At 57.4% G+C, this 12193-nt stretch overlaps 5 protein-coding genes across 5 annotated transcripts; 2 read left to right on the plus strand and 3 right to left on the minus strand.

Annotated features, from left to right (window-relative positions):
- Window positions 1-118: 118 nt before the first annotated feature.
- On the minus strand, window positions 119-884 carry BXZ73DRAFT_77104 (glutathione S-transferase; the record flags this gene model as incomplete). The annotated part of the gene is made up of 3 exons (XM_048022589.1): window positions 119-274; window positions 340-454; window positions 514-884. The coding sequence occupies 3 exons, from the start codon at window positions 882-884 to the stop codon at window positions 119-121; spliced, it is 642 nt and encodes a 213-aa protein (XP_047878457.1).
- An 881-nt stretch (window positions 885-1765) lies between these two features.
- Window positions 1766-2791, plus strand: BXZ73DRAFT_46063 (uncharacterized protein; the record flags this gene model as incomplete). The annotated part of the gene is made up of 2 exons (XM_048019626.1): window positions 1766-2025; window positions 2089-2791. Coding segments are annotated over 2 exons (963 nt in total), but the record flags the coding sequence as incomplete, so codon positions are not given.
- A 110-nt stretch (window positions 2792-2901) lies between these two features.
- Window positions 2902-4136, minus strand: BXZ73DRAFT_100838 (uncharacterized protein; the record flags this gene model as incomplete). Its single annotated transcript, XM_048014699.1, has 4 exons — window positions 2902-2949; window positions 2999-3510; window positions 3574-3975; window positions 4037-4136. 4 exons carry the CDS (start codon window positions 4134-4136, stop codon window positions 2902-2904), a joined length of 1062 nt encoding a protein of 353 aa, XP_047878459.1.
- A 1605-nt stretch (window positions 4137-5741) lies between these two features.
- On the minus strand, window positions 5742-6532 carry BXZ73DRAFT_77106 (glutathione S-transferase C-terminal-like protein; the record flags this gene model as incomplete). Its single annotated transcript, XM_048022590.1, has 3 exons — window positions 5742-5897; window positions 5966-6080; window positions 6162-6532. 3 exons carry the CDS (start codon window positions 6530-6532, stop codon window positions 5742-5744), a joined length of 642 nt encoding a protein of 213 aa, XP_047878460.1.
- Window positions 6533-9945: 3413 nt separating this feature from the next.
- On the plus strand, window positions 9946-12076 carry BXZ73DRAFT_100840 (FAD/NAD-P-binding domain-containing protein; the record flags this gene model as incomplete). The annotated part of the gene is made up of 10 exons (XM_048014700.1): window positions 9946-10062; window positions 10114-10258; window positions 10313-10432; window positions 10506-10966; window positions 11031-11342; window positions 11399-11586; window positions 11651-11664; window positions 11724-11855; window positions 11912-11960; window positions 12010-12076. The coding sequence occupies 10 exons, from the start codon at window positions 9946-9948 to the stop codon at window positions 12074-12076; spliced, it is 1605 nt and encodes a 534-aa protein (XP_047878461.1).
- Window positions 12077-12193: the final 117 nt, after the last annotated feature.

Raw genomic sequence — 12193 nt, forward strand, 5'->3', positions numbered from 1 at the left:
ACTTACCAAGCACTGTCAGTTTGCGTCGGGCTTGACCGAAAAGAAGGCATATTTGTGGCACGGGCCTGGACAGGCTGAATATTCCACGTGTTATTCTACACAGGAGCGCACCACTACTTCAAGCAGAGGTCACCTTCTTCCACGACGGACGCGACGAAATGTCCTTCCACCAACGCGCCACGTTCGGGTACTTCTCGCTCTCGAGAAAGTCGATCTTCTGCTTCGCGAGCAGCGACCCGTACGGGAGGTGGAACAGGTCCGCGATCGTCACCACCTGCAACGACGCCGGGCGAGTCAGCGCTCAAAATCCCAACCGAAGTATCGCGGTGAGGTACGCACATCGCCGGCGAGATACTTGGTCTTCCCAAGCATGGCCTCGTAGCCCGCGATCTTGCCCTCGAGCACCTGGACGAGCGCCTTGACGACCTCAGTATCGGCCGTCTGTCCAACCATACTGCGCAGCCAAGCGTCAGCGGAAGTCCTCCCATCCGAGCCACAGGAACGGGCACGCACGGCTTGAACAGGTTCTCAAACGCGAGCTTGCTCGCGCTCGGGTCGAAGTTCGACATCTCGACCGACGCCGCCTGCTCGAACAGCGCGACGGCCTCGAGGTCACCCGCGGCGGGGACGAGCCCGGCCGCGACGCCGCCGTGCTTGAGCGCGAGGTAGCGGCAGATGGCGCGGGACTCGAACAGCTTGAAGCCGTCGTCGTCGATGTACGGGATCTGGCCGAACGGCTGGTTGGCGAGGTACGCGGGGGCCTTGTGCTCGCCCGCGGCGTAGTCGACGGGGACGAGCTCGTAGGGGATGGCGAGCTCCTCGATGACGATGAGGATGCGCTGGGTGCACGTCGCGACAGTGGCGCCGTGGATCTTGAGGACCATGGTTGAACGGTTGGGTGAGGTGGGAGCTGGACGGAGGTAGCGGGTTGATGGCGTCGATCGTGTCGTGGGCGGTGACCTTTATACGAAGTTGTGGCGGCGTAGTGTTGGCTTCCTGAGCGGGAAGCCACGATGTCATCCGCTTTACCGAAAACCCCCAGGGTGACTGATACTGTACTGACTAAGAACTTGAAAGTGCGAGGGAAGCTCCGACTGTCGACAGTTCGCCGGCACCGGAACGCTGGTGCATCGTCCTATCAGTCATGAGCGTGTCGACCTAAGGGAACGGATGCTGTGACTGGAAGATCAGGCAAGATGACGGCGGTGAGGAAACACTTGGTCAACGCGCAGGTCACTACATCTAAATAGGCGCCCTCCCAATGGCAACACACACGTGACCGTGTGCTGATGACGTCGTCATTGAATCCGGCGAGGCTCCTTTAATGTTGAGCAACGACTTCTGCCTCGTCGTCTCTCCTCCTCCTCCTCCTCCTCCTCATCCTCCTCTTCCAGATGCCACCCTGCTTCGAGGATCCTGACAGCGATGGCGATAGTTCCGTTGTTATCGTGAGTGTTGGCATGCCTTCTGTTTCTCCGAGACTGACCCATAGTCACACTATCAACACGTAGGTGTCGACTACCTTCTCAGAAAAAGATTCTCTGCTCAGTGATGGAAAATTTTTCAACGACAAAGGGTGCTCGTCTCAAGCTTGTGCCTCAGTTACAGCGAGCGTAAATGAAGGTGCCTTATTCGCCTCGGTTGAAAGTATCCGCTAATTTGAACGTGGATACACTCACGATTAGGGGTGTTCCTGCCCGTCGCCCAGTCGTCCTTCGTGACTCCTTCCACTGCTTTGGAAGACGCTAGATCGACCCCGCGTTGGTCCCAGGACTCGGAGTTCTGGTTCGAAGACGGCTCCGTCACCTTGGTAGTGGAAGAAACAGGCTTCTTTGTCTTCAAAAGCGTCCTCGCACGGCAGTCTAAGTTCATGAGCCGTCTTTTCGAAGGGCAAGCGGACGTACCCGACGATGTCACAATTTTCCATGATGGCACAGAGGGCATGGTGATCTGTTTCCGCTCCGACATCGCCCAAGAATGGCGCCATGTCTTGCGGGGCTGCATGTCCCAGCACAGAACGCTCCTGTACGTCGTTTTGCCGTCCTCTATCCTCCGCGTATCGCTTATCGACTGCCGTAATACGTGCAGACTTCCGGGAGACCCGCCCCCCCACCCTTCTGCGGAACAAGTGTTCGCCTATGTTCGGCTCGGACGGAAGTACGAGTTCACAGGGCTCTACGAAAGCGCGATGCGCTACCTGAGAAACTACTTCCCCACCAATTTGACCCGATGGCGACAGCTCTCGCGATACGTCCCTCCACAGTTCACCATGATCGACGCCGTCGGCGTGGTCAACATCGCTCGACTGGCTCCTGACCTCTCCATCCTCCCCACCGCTCTCTTCGCCTGCTGCGTAAGCACCCGTCCGGAGATCGTAGTAGGGGACGCCCAACTCGACCAGCGACACGGGCGTCTTTCGGAAGAAGACGTTGCGCTCTGCTGGAAGGCCAGGACGCGTCTGGTCGCGGTCACGAGCTCGTCACTGCTCGCCGTCGTCTCGCCGATCCTCCTCAGCGACTGCGGAAGCATCTCCTTCCATGGAGACCTGTGCAAGGCTGCAGCGCCCCACTTCCTGCAGGCGGTCGAGACGCAGATCGCGAAGGATGAGAAGAACCCGCTCCAGAGCGTGGTTTCTAGGTTCGACGAAGGATTGCTTCAAAAACTCTGCCCGCAGTGCCTTGCTGGTCTGAAGGATCGCAGCCAGAAGATCGCGCGGCAGAACTGGAACAAGTTGCCCTCTCTGCTCGGGTTGGAGAACTTGGACGTGGAGTGGGAGAAAGAGGATGTCTGAAGTCGAGTCGTTCTCTTGCACGTTTCTACAGACCTAAGTCGATATTTGTACGCTAGGAGGACCATCATCGTTTCTCTGAGCGTGCTTGTTGCCTGCGTCGTCTCGAGGTCTCATGCCAGGAACCCGCGCATCGCTTCCTCCGGTCGGTCCCAGTGCACCTACGCATCTCCCTTCAGCATGCCTCAAAAATGGATAAAGAACACTCACAAAATGGTTGCCATCCACCCGGACGACCTCCACGTCCCTCACCGGCCGCCCCTCCGCCCGCGCCGTCTCCAATTCCTCGAGCACGCAGTCCACCGCGTACGGCATCTCCCACACCGACCGCGTGCACAACACCAGCCGCACCCCCACCACGCCCCACTCGCTCCCCGGCGTTCGCGCGAGCGCACGCTGCCGCAGCTGGCGTAAGACGTCCGCGGCGAGCGCCGCGCGGAACAGGAGCGCGTCCGCGCCCGTCGCGGGGTCGGCCGCGGGCGCATGGCGCGCGGCGGCGAGATCAGCGGCGGAGAGCGTCACGATTGTCGGCGCGGGGTGCGCGAGCGGCGTGCGGCGCTCGTACGCGGCGAGGGTGGACCCGTGGGAGAAGTAGCCGGAGACCCAGCTCACGAAGACGTCCGCGGCGCGGTCGCCGTCGGCGGGGCGGAAGGGCGGGACGGCCGGGTTGTAGGGGTCCGGCACGGCGTCGGTCGGGTAGCCGAGGATGCGGGTCCCAGGGTCTGTGCAGCGTGTGAGCCTGACGGCGAGAAGGGATGGACGCGTTGAGCTTCAACGGGGCGCACCGTGGAGGATAACTTGGCGGACGTGCTTGCTGAGGTCGACGGGCTCAATAGGGAAGGCGTCCGCGTACGTTAGGAGCGCGGTGATCCATGCGGCCCCGAAGGACCATCCCCCGATGACGATGCCCCCCTTGTTCTTCGCTTTGTCCGCGGGGGAGACGTCGCCGGCGATAACGAGGCCTCCGAGGAAGTCGTAGACTTCGCGCGACCGATCTTTCATGAAATCCAATAGCTGATCACGCCGGTCTGCAAGCGTGGCCGGGTCATCGGAGAGAGCGCAGACATCCTTGAGAAGAGCGCGCTCTTCATCCGTATACTGCGGGGCGTCGGGGTAGTCCGGACGATTGACAAGGATGACGCGGGCGTTGTAGGAGGTCGCGAGAGGCAATAGCCGCGCAAATATCCCTGTCCGAGCCATGATGGTTCTCTACTATCCTTGCACACCTCAGAGTGTAGACGTGCTCACCAGAATGCCACACGAAACCGTGGAGAAGGACGAGAGTGGTGTAGTCCGTGCTTCCTGGGGGCGCTCCTGTATCCGCGAAAGCACGGAGCTTAAGCACCATGATGGATGGGGAAGGATCGACGCTTTTCACCCCAATGTACGCGGCTTTTTATGTAAATAGACTCACAGCGCGCATGGGGTTCGGTGAGGATTTGCAAATCGCGATGGACAGAAGCCTCACCCGGGCTAGGGACTTCTGACCGAGTTGCCCCTAGAGCGCTGACTCAAGCGCAATCGGACGTGCCCAGACAAGAGGGTTAGTTGGAGCTCTTGGTCAGCGGTACGAGGAGGACGCAGGGAGGCTCGAGTTACGCGGGCGATTCAAAACCATCCCAGGAAAAACCACCTACTTTCCTGCTGGCAAGAATTGGACCAGTGGTTCGTAAATCTGGCCATGAGCCTTCCAATATATCGCAAACCCTTGTATCAGGTAGTTTCTGGTGCATAACAGTCCTCGCGAGGGTTCAGCTCAATATCTGCAAGGTGCACTAAAATCAACCAAAGTGCATTCCCACAGTGAAAAACCCGTTGAACGTGTTCACTTTAACCTTCGCTTCTCATTGTGTACCTCAGCGGTGTCGAGCGCTTAAAGGCCCTTGGTGACACAGAGTGCTGCGCTAATCATCCTCGGCCACGTGTGGCAGCCATCACGCGTCACGCTCGGAAGAATCCAACGGCACTGCAGGTTCGCAGCGCGTCTTGCTCTTCACCATCACCCGTAGGGCTACCTTCATTGATTGGCTCACTCACGACAAGGAACAGTGCAAGCTCGGTGGTTATTGCGAGTGTTGACACGATCTCTTTTCAATTAGATGCTCGACTGACCCCTCAAGTCCCCTTTCCTCAATGTTAGGTATAGAGCGAGGAGCTCAGCGTCATCGCACCTGCTCAGAGCACGTCTCTCTGCCAATTTGTGCGACAGTTGTCAGACTTGAAGTCCAGCCTTATCAAACATATCCACCTTTCCTCACGGGGCTACTCAACTACTATGCTCGGTTTCATGACAAATGAGCGGAGCTGCTCGTCACAACATCCGTCGTCCACCAAGAGTGAACGAAGGTAAGCTATTCGTTTTATTACAAGCCAACTCTGCTGATATTGTGGGCTTGCTTCTGCCTACAGGTATTTGGGCCCGTCTCCGAGTCTCCCCTCGCAACGCTTGCACGACATGTGAAGATAGTGATGTCGACTCCGTCCTTGTCCAAGGACTAAGAGGTCTCGTCTGACGACGGCTCCGTAGACCTATATGGTAGTTGACTCCTTCTCGCATATCGGTACACGAGTCTAATCGCTTCTGCGCAACACCAGGAAGTTCTCAGTTGCATTACGCCAGCCACTCGCCATCGCTCCGTCGGCCGACTCCAGAGCACGTGCCCCAGCCCAGCACATACGCACATCGCGGATGATCTTCGCATCATTTCCCCCCAGGCCGCCTCGGCGTACGCCGACTCTTCCCGGAGTTGGCACTGCACATCGGCGACTCGCCAAGCACTGTCGGTTTGCGTCGGGCCTGACTGAAAATTAGGCAGTGGACTGGGACGACTGCGTCGGTAGGCATATGGATAATGCGAAAGTCGAGAGAAGAGTCGCACGAGAATATTTGTGCCACGGTCCGGAACAGGCTGAACTTTCCACATGTTATTCTACACAGGAGCGCACCGCTACTTCAAGCAGAGGACACCTTCTTCCACGACGGACGCGACGAGATATCCTTCCACCAGCGCGCCACGTTCGGGTACTTCTCGCTCTCGAGAAAGTCGATCTTCTGCTGCGCGAGCAGCGACCCGTACGAGAGGTGGAACAGGTCCGCGATCGTCACCACCTGGGACGACGCAGGGTCAGCGCTCAAAATCCAGGCCGAAGCATCAGTGATCACGGCGAGGTACGTACATCGCCGGCAAGGTACTTGGTCTTCCCAAGCATGACCTCGTAGCCCGCGATCTTGCCCTCGAGCACGGGGATGAGCGCCTTGACGGCCTCAGTGTTCGTCGTCTGCCCCAACATCCTGTGCAGCCAAGCGTCAGCGTACTCTTATCCGAGCGACGAAGACGACAAAGTTTATTTGACAAATAAAAATCTGACGCACGGCTTGAACAGGTTTTCGTACGCGAGCTTGCTCGCGCTCGCGTCAAAGTTCGACGTCTCGATCGACGCCGCCTGCTCGAACAGCGCGACCTTCTCGAGCTCGCCCGCGGCGGGGACGAGCCCGGCCTCGACGCCGCCGTACTTGAGCGCGAGGTAGCGGCAGATGGCGCGGGACTCGAACAGCTTGAATCCGTCGTCGTCGATGTACGGGATCTGGCCGAACGGCTGGACGGCGAGGAACGAGGGGTCCTTGTGCTCGCCCGCGAAGAAGTTGACGGGGACGAGCTCGTAGGGGATGGAGAGCTCCTCGATGACGGTGAGGACGCGCTTGGTGCACGTTGCGATAGTGGCGCCGTGGAGCTTGAGGACCATGGTTGAACGGTTGGGTGAGGTGGGAGCTGGAGGGAGGTATCGGGTTGGAATCGATGCTGTCGATCGCCGTGTCTTGGGTGCGACCTTTATACAAAGTTGTGGCGGCGTAGTGTTGGCCCGAGGTTCCTGAGCGGAAAGCCGCGATGTCATCTGCGTTACGGAAAGCCCTCAGGGCGACTGAGTAACAAAGTGCGAGGGAAGCTCCGACTGTCGACGGCACCGGAACGCTGGCCGCCGCGTCGTCCCAGGTCCTGGGCGCGGAGACCTAAAGAAACGAATATAATGTAAGGACCATTGAGTTCACCAGCAAGATGACGACGGTGAAACTGAGGGGCTTTGTCATAGCCACCGTGTTTCACCCCAATGTACAGCTTTTCAAATGAGACCCACAGCGCGCATGGGGTTCGATGAAGATTGCAAATTGCGATGCAAAGAAGTCTCCCTCGGACTAGTGACTTCTGACAAAGCTCCACGAATTCCCCCTAAAGCGCTGACCGAAGCGCAATCGGACGTGCCCAGACAATGGGGTTCATCAGAGCTCTCATGGGACTCTCGGGTTGAAATTTCACTCGGGAATCCCATCGCAATTGGCCAGCGGTATGGGGAGGTCCCAGGGCAGCTCGAGTCGCGCGGACGATTCAACTTTCAACAACATCCCTGGAATAATCACCTATTTTAAAAAAATTGGACCAGTGGTTCGTGGATCCGGCCAAGGGTCCAAAACATCGCAAACACCTACATTGAATATATTCTGCCAGTGCAGAGTAACAATTCTCGCGAAAGTCCAGCTCAATATCTGAAAAGCAACCAAACACCAACCAAAAATAGTAACATTCATTCTCATAGTAGAAAACTCGTTGAATGGGTTCATTTAATCCCCGCTTCTCATTGTACTGTAAGGTTGGGCTCAGTCACAGCTCGCCCCTATGCTGAGCACGTGAGATCGGCGCTCAAATCAGTTATCTTTGCGCTAGACGCCAGATAAGTCCCCCGCAAAGACGCCAGAATGCGCGCACACCATCCCGAACACACAGCAGAATAGTGACTGGGTGCGCGAGTAGATAAAAGCATGCAAATGATCGTTATGTATGCTATACAGGTGTCGCGATGTCTGCGCGCTCAAATATCGCCCTAGGGGGAAGCCCATGATGGCTAGCATACTTCTTTGCTGCCCAAGCCGCCTCCGCTCCGTTGAGACCGTCGCGATAATGCTGAGAGTGTGGGCTTTGCGCCTGACAGAAACTTCCGACACCACCTGCGAAGCGTTCGCGCATGATTTGGCGCGCAACCGAGCTTCTGTGCAGTCGACACGGAGGTCTTCTTCCATCCACGCACAGACGCATCTCCACGAGACGGCGGTGAAGCTGCGGGTTTCCTGCTTTGAAAGGCAAATATCTCCTCTTCTTCGTCTTTGAGCGCGGCCACAGTAGTGCATCCAGCAGCTTCAGCCCCGCTCCTGTAGCCTTACGCGTGGGCGCTGATTGAAAGCGTCCTCCGGCAGTGTCGTTTGGGATCGCGGGGACGACAACACAGTGGAGGATTCCGCTGGAAGGTCCGCAACCGGCAGTCTGGATGGCGTGTTCCCAGGCGGCAGCTGAGGTGCTGCCTGAAGTTGGGACATCTCCACAAGCATGCGGCGACTTCTCAACGTGCACGTCGTGGTTCAGCCCTGTGATGCGTGCTTGAAGTGCACGCTCCGGTGGCACCGGGGGCTGCATAGCGAGCTCAATAAGAGGTTTTGAAGAGATGGTATGATATCCATGCCGGGTTTTCCTTGTTTGGACTCGCTTTCAAGACCTTCTCCTTCATCCACCTGCCTATGTTCTTCAACCTGGACGCTTTTGCGGTGCTAACTCGACCTATGGTTGTATGCTAATGTCATTCTGACAGGCTTACTCAATAAACTCCATTTCCTGGCGCTTTTATTGACGCCTGAACTGCGCTCGTCTGCGACACCGCTCACGATGCCACTTCCTTTCCCGCCTTCTCTCGCCAAAAGGAGCTCCAGGGAGTTGTAGCCAAATACTATTGGTACAATCCTCCGGAAACAAACCAGGAGAAAATGCTTCATTAAGAAAAGTACATGGTTTACAATGAATCCTCCACCCAAACGGACGCATTTGGATCACGTGATGGAGCGGGCTGTGACTGAGCCCAACCTTACATACTTCAGCGGGGTCGAGCGCTTAAAGGCCCTGGTGACACAGAGCGCTACACTAATCATCCTCGGCCACGTGTGGTATCCGTCACGCGTCACGTCCTGAAGAATCCAACGGGCCGGGCACAGGTGCAGCGCGACTTGCTCTTCACCATCATCCAAGGGGCTGCCTTCATCAAAAATGTACGCCTTTCCTCACGGGACTAGTCTACTATGCTCGGTTTCACGACACACGGAAAGAGCTGCTCGTCACACCATTCATCCATGTCACTTCCGGCAGGATCGAACGAAGGTAAGTTATTCGTTTCATTACAAGCCAACTCGGCTGATGTGTTGAGCTTTCTGCCTAGAATTATTTTAAGTGAAGACGTGACTTCGACTTCGTCCGTGCCCAAGGGCCAGGAGTTCTCGTCTGACGATGGCTCCGTGGACCTAGATGGTAGTTGAATCGTTCTCTCATATTGCTATACGAATCTGATCGAATCCTGCACGGCATTAGGGAGCTCTCAGTCATCGTGGCCGCCCTTGGGTACTCAGGCATCTCGGGGATGCACTACGCTATCCACTTGCCATCGCTTCGTCGGTCGATTCCAGGGCTCGTGCTTCGGTTCAGCACACATGTACATCGCGGATGGTCTTCGCATCATTTCCTTCTAGGTCGCCTCGGCGTACGCCGTTGAGCACGCACTCTGCGCTGTGTCGCCGCCTCCAGCGACTACGTGTACAGCACACCCCACGTGTGCTGGTCAGGAGAAGTGAACTACGAGCTTTGCATGGACAATACCTTCTCCGTTCTCTTCTCCAGGTCTTCCGCGGGCTAGTCGTGCACGGCTAGCCCAGCCGTGGATATGCTCGTGATCGTCAACGTGGAGTCTGCGAGCGGCGAGCGGCGTCGGTAGGTATAGCGTATCCAGTAACCCAGCTCGTCATGGGCTCGTCTACTGCGCATTCTTCTCTCGAGCCCGGGGGCGCGAGTATTTGTTCCAGTCCGGCGTATCCACAACATCCTCATCCCATACGATCACTGCCGACATCAGCGTCGAATGGCGATTGCGTAGCTTGAGTGGTGAGGTGCATCGTGATTATCTGCAGCATCTACTCACTGTCGGATCCAAATGCAGCCGGTCGTACGGAACCGAGCTTGGGCTAGGGTCTTGGAGGACGGGGGCAAAGCGTGGGAAAGCTGGGCCGGTCAAAAGCACAAGACGAGCGTGGACTGCACTTCATCCCATACCCCATCCACCTTTCCGACGACATGGCGACTCAGAGACACGGTTTCTTGCAATCCCTCTCTCCCTTGTGCTTGCTGGAGCAGGTCTTCGACCTCTGCTACCCTTCCATCCAGCGGGTTGTCTTCAAGCTGTTCAAACCGGTAAGTCTCCCGTTGCGGCGTAATAGTCCTTTCTCTGAATCGCCACCAAAGCCTCCTCCTCCTGGTCCAGACTACCTCAAGAACCCCAAGGGACGCATAGCCGTCATCGGCGCGGGCCTCACTGGGGTTTCAAGCGCGGCGCACGCCATCGCCAATGGCTTCGAAGTCGTGATCTATGAGCAGGACGATAAGATCGGTGTGTTTTGACCTGCATATATGCGCATGCGTTGCGATTCTCATAGTCAAGCAGGAGGCATCTGGGCCAACGTCAACAAGACGTCTGCCATCCAGTTCCACGCGATGCTGTACCGCTTCTTCCCGGGCGTACGATGGACGAGCTCCTGCCCGAAACGCGACGAGATCCTCTCGGGTACGTTTTATGCCGCTCATTTTGTCTTCGAAATGCGCATATACCCACCTGTTCTCGGTTTCGACGGTCGCAGAGATCACACGCGTGTGGAAGGAGTACCACCTCGAGCCGCGAACGCGACTGAACACGCCGGTCACGTCCGTCAAGCGCGTCAAAGGGTCGGGCGAGAAGGTTACGAGCGACCCCGAGCACTCGCAGTCCAAGTGGATCGTCAACGGCGGCGTGGACGGCGTGTTCGACGCGGTGGTGTGCACGATCGGCACCTGCGGGCCGCCGCTTCGGATCAACGTCCCGGGTATGCCGGAGATGGACCAGGACGCCAGCGGGGACTCATCGGACGACGAGAAGAAGCAGGGCATCGTCGACGCGGCGGTCTTCCAGGGTGACGTCATGCACTCATCCGAGATCGACGGCGTGGACTTCGAAGGGAAGCGCGTCATCGTCATCGGGAGCGGGGCAAGCGGCGTTGAGGTGGTCGAGACCGCGCTCGAGAAGGGTGCCGAGGGATGTGTGATGCTCGCGCGCGACGAAAAGGTGCGTGGCTAGTCGCTGTCGTGCGCATACGGCAACTCAAAAGGTGCCCCGGTGGCTCTTGCAGTGGATCGTTCCGCGCAACATCGTCTTCAACACGCTCCTCTCGGCGCAGCTGTTTGGACGCGAGAAGTTCGTGACGAGCGTCTGGGAGACGTGCGTGGCGTTCTTGAACTACCGCGGAGCGCCCGAGCTCGTCCCCGCGCGACTCCGTCTGTTCGAAACAACGCCGATCGCCAACAACGAGTTCGTGGGGCTTGTCAGAGATGGGCGCTGCGAGTATGTGCGTTGCGACATCGAGCGGCTGACGCGCTGCGGTGTGCGCGTCAAGCTCCGGGGGCGCGAAGATAAGCCTGGCGAGGGGAACAAAGAGCGGGAGGTGCGTCTTCAATCGTCCTCCCTAGTCGTTTTCCGTGATTCTTAACGCCAACTCAGATCCAAGGAGATGTGATCGTCTTGGCCACTGGGTTTAAAAAGCCGGCAGTCGACTTCTTCAAGGACGATCTCTTCCCAGAGAGCTACGAGCGGCCGAACCTGTACATGCACAGCTTTTCGACGGAAGATTGGTCCGTGATGATGACGAACTCGACGTACGAGCACGGGCTCGCCACGGCAGGGCACTTGTGAGTGACGTTGTCTCCTTCCAAGTCGTATGCCTTCCCATCTCCTTGTGACTCGTCTTCGCAGCCACATTGGGATCTGTACGTCGGGCTTGTTGACTTATTCCCATGAAATATATGCTTACGCGCCGATGCAATAGATATGCGCATTCTCCTCACGTTCCTGATGGATCCTGCCACTCGACCCACCGAAAAGGACATGAAGCTCTGGGTTGACGCTAAGCGCCGCAAGCGCACTGACACGCTCCGCTTCTTCACGTACATGGAAATGGGTATGACGGCCCTGGTCCCTTCACTTTACAGATGTCTGACCCTGCGGATCTCACAGTCGTGTGGATTCTGCTGTTCTACATCTTCCGCCTGGACAGGTTGAAGTGGTAGGTAATCCCTTACTCTCGTATGCGACCCTGTCTAATTCTTCACCAGGTTCTTCTTCATCATGCACGGATGGAGAATGTACCCGAAGGACACCAAGAAGGCGGCTGCTGAATAGCCGTCGACGTGATACTTGCAAGTCAACGCACGATGCTCTCTCTCTCGATACCAAAAACCCGCGCATCGCCTCGCCGGGCCGGCCCCAGTGTACCTAGACGCTTCTGCTCAGCACCCT

This window comes from Epithele typhae (assembly GCF_022376455.1).
Source record: "Epithele typhae strain CBS 203.58 chromosome Unknown BXZ73scaffold_20, whole genome shotgun sequence".
Lineage (NCBI taxonomy): Eukaryota > Fungi > Basidiomycota > Agaricomycetes > Polyporales > Epitheliaceae > Epithele > Epithele typhae.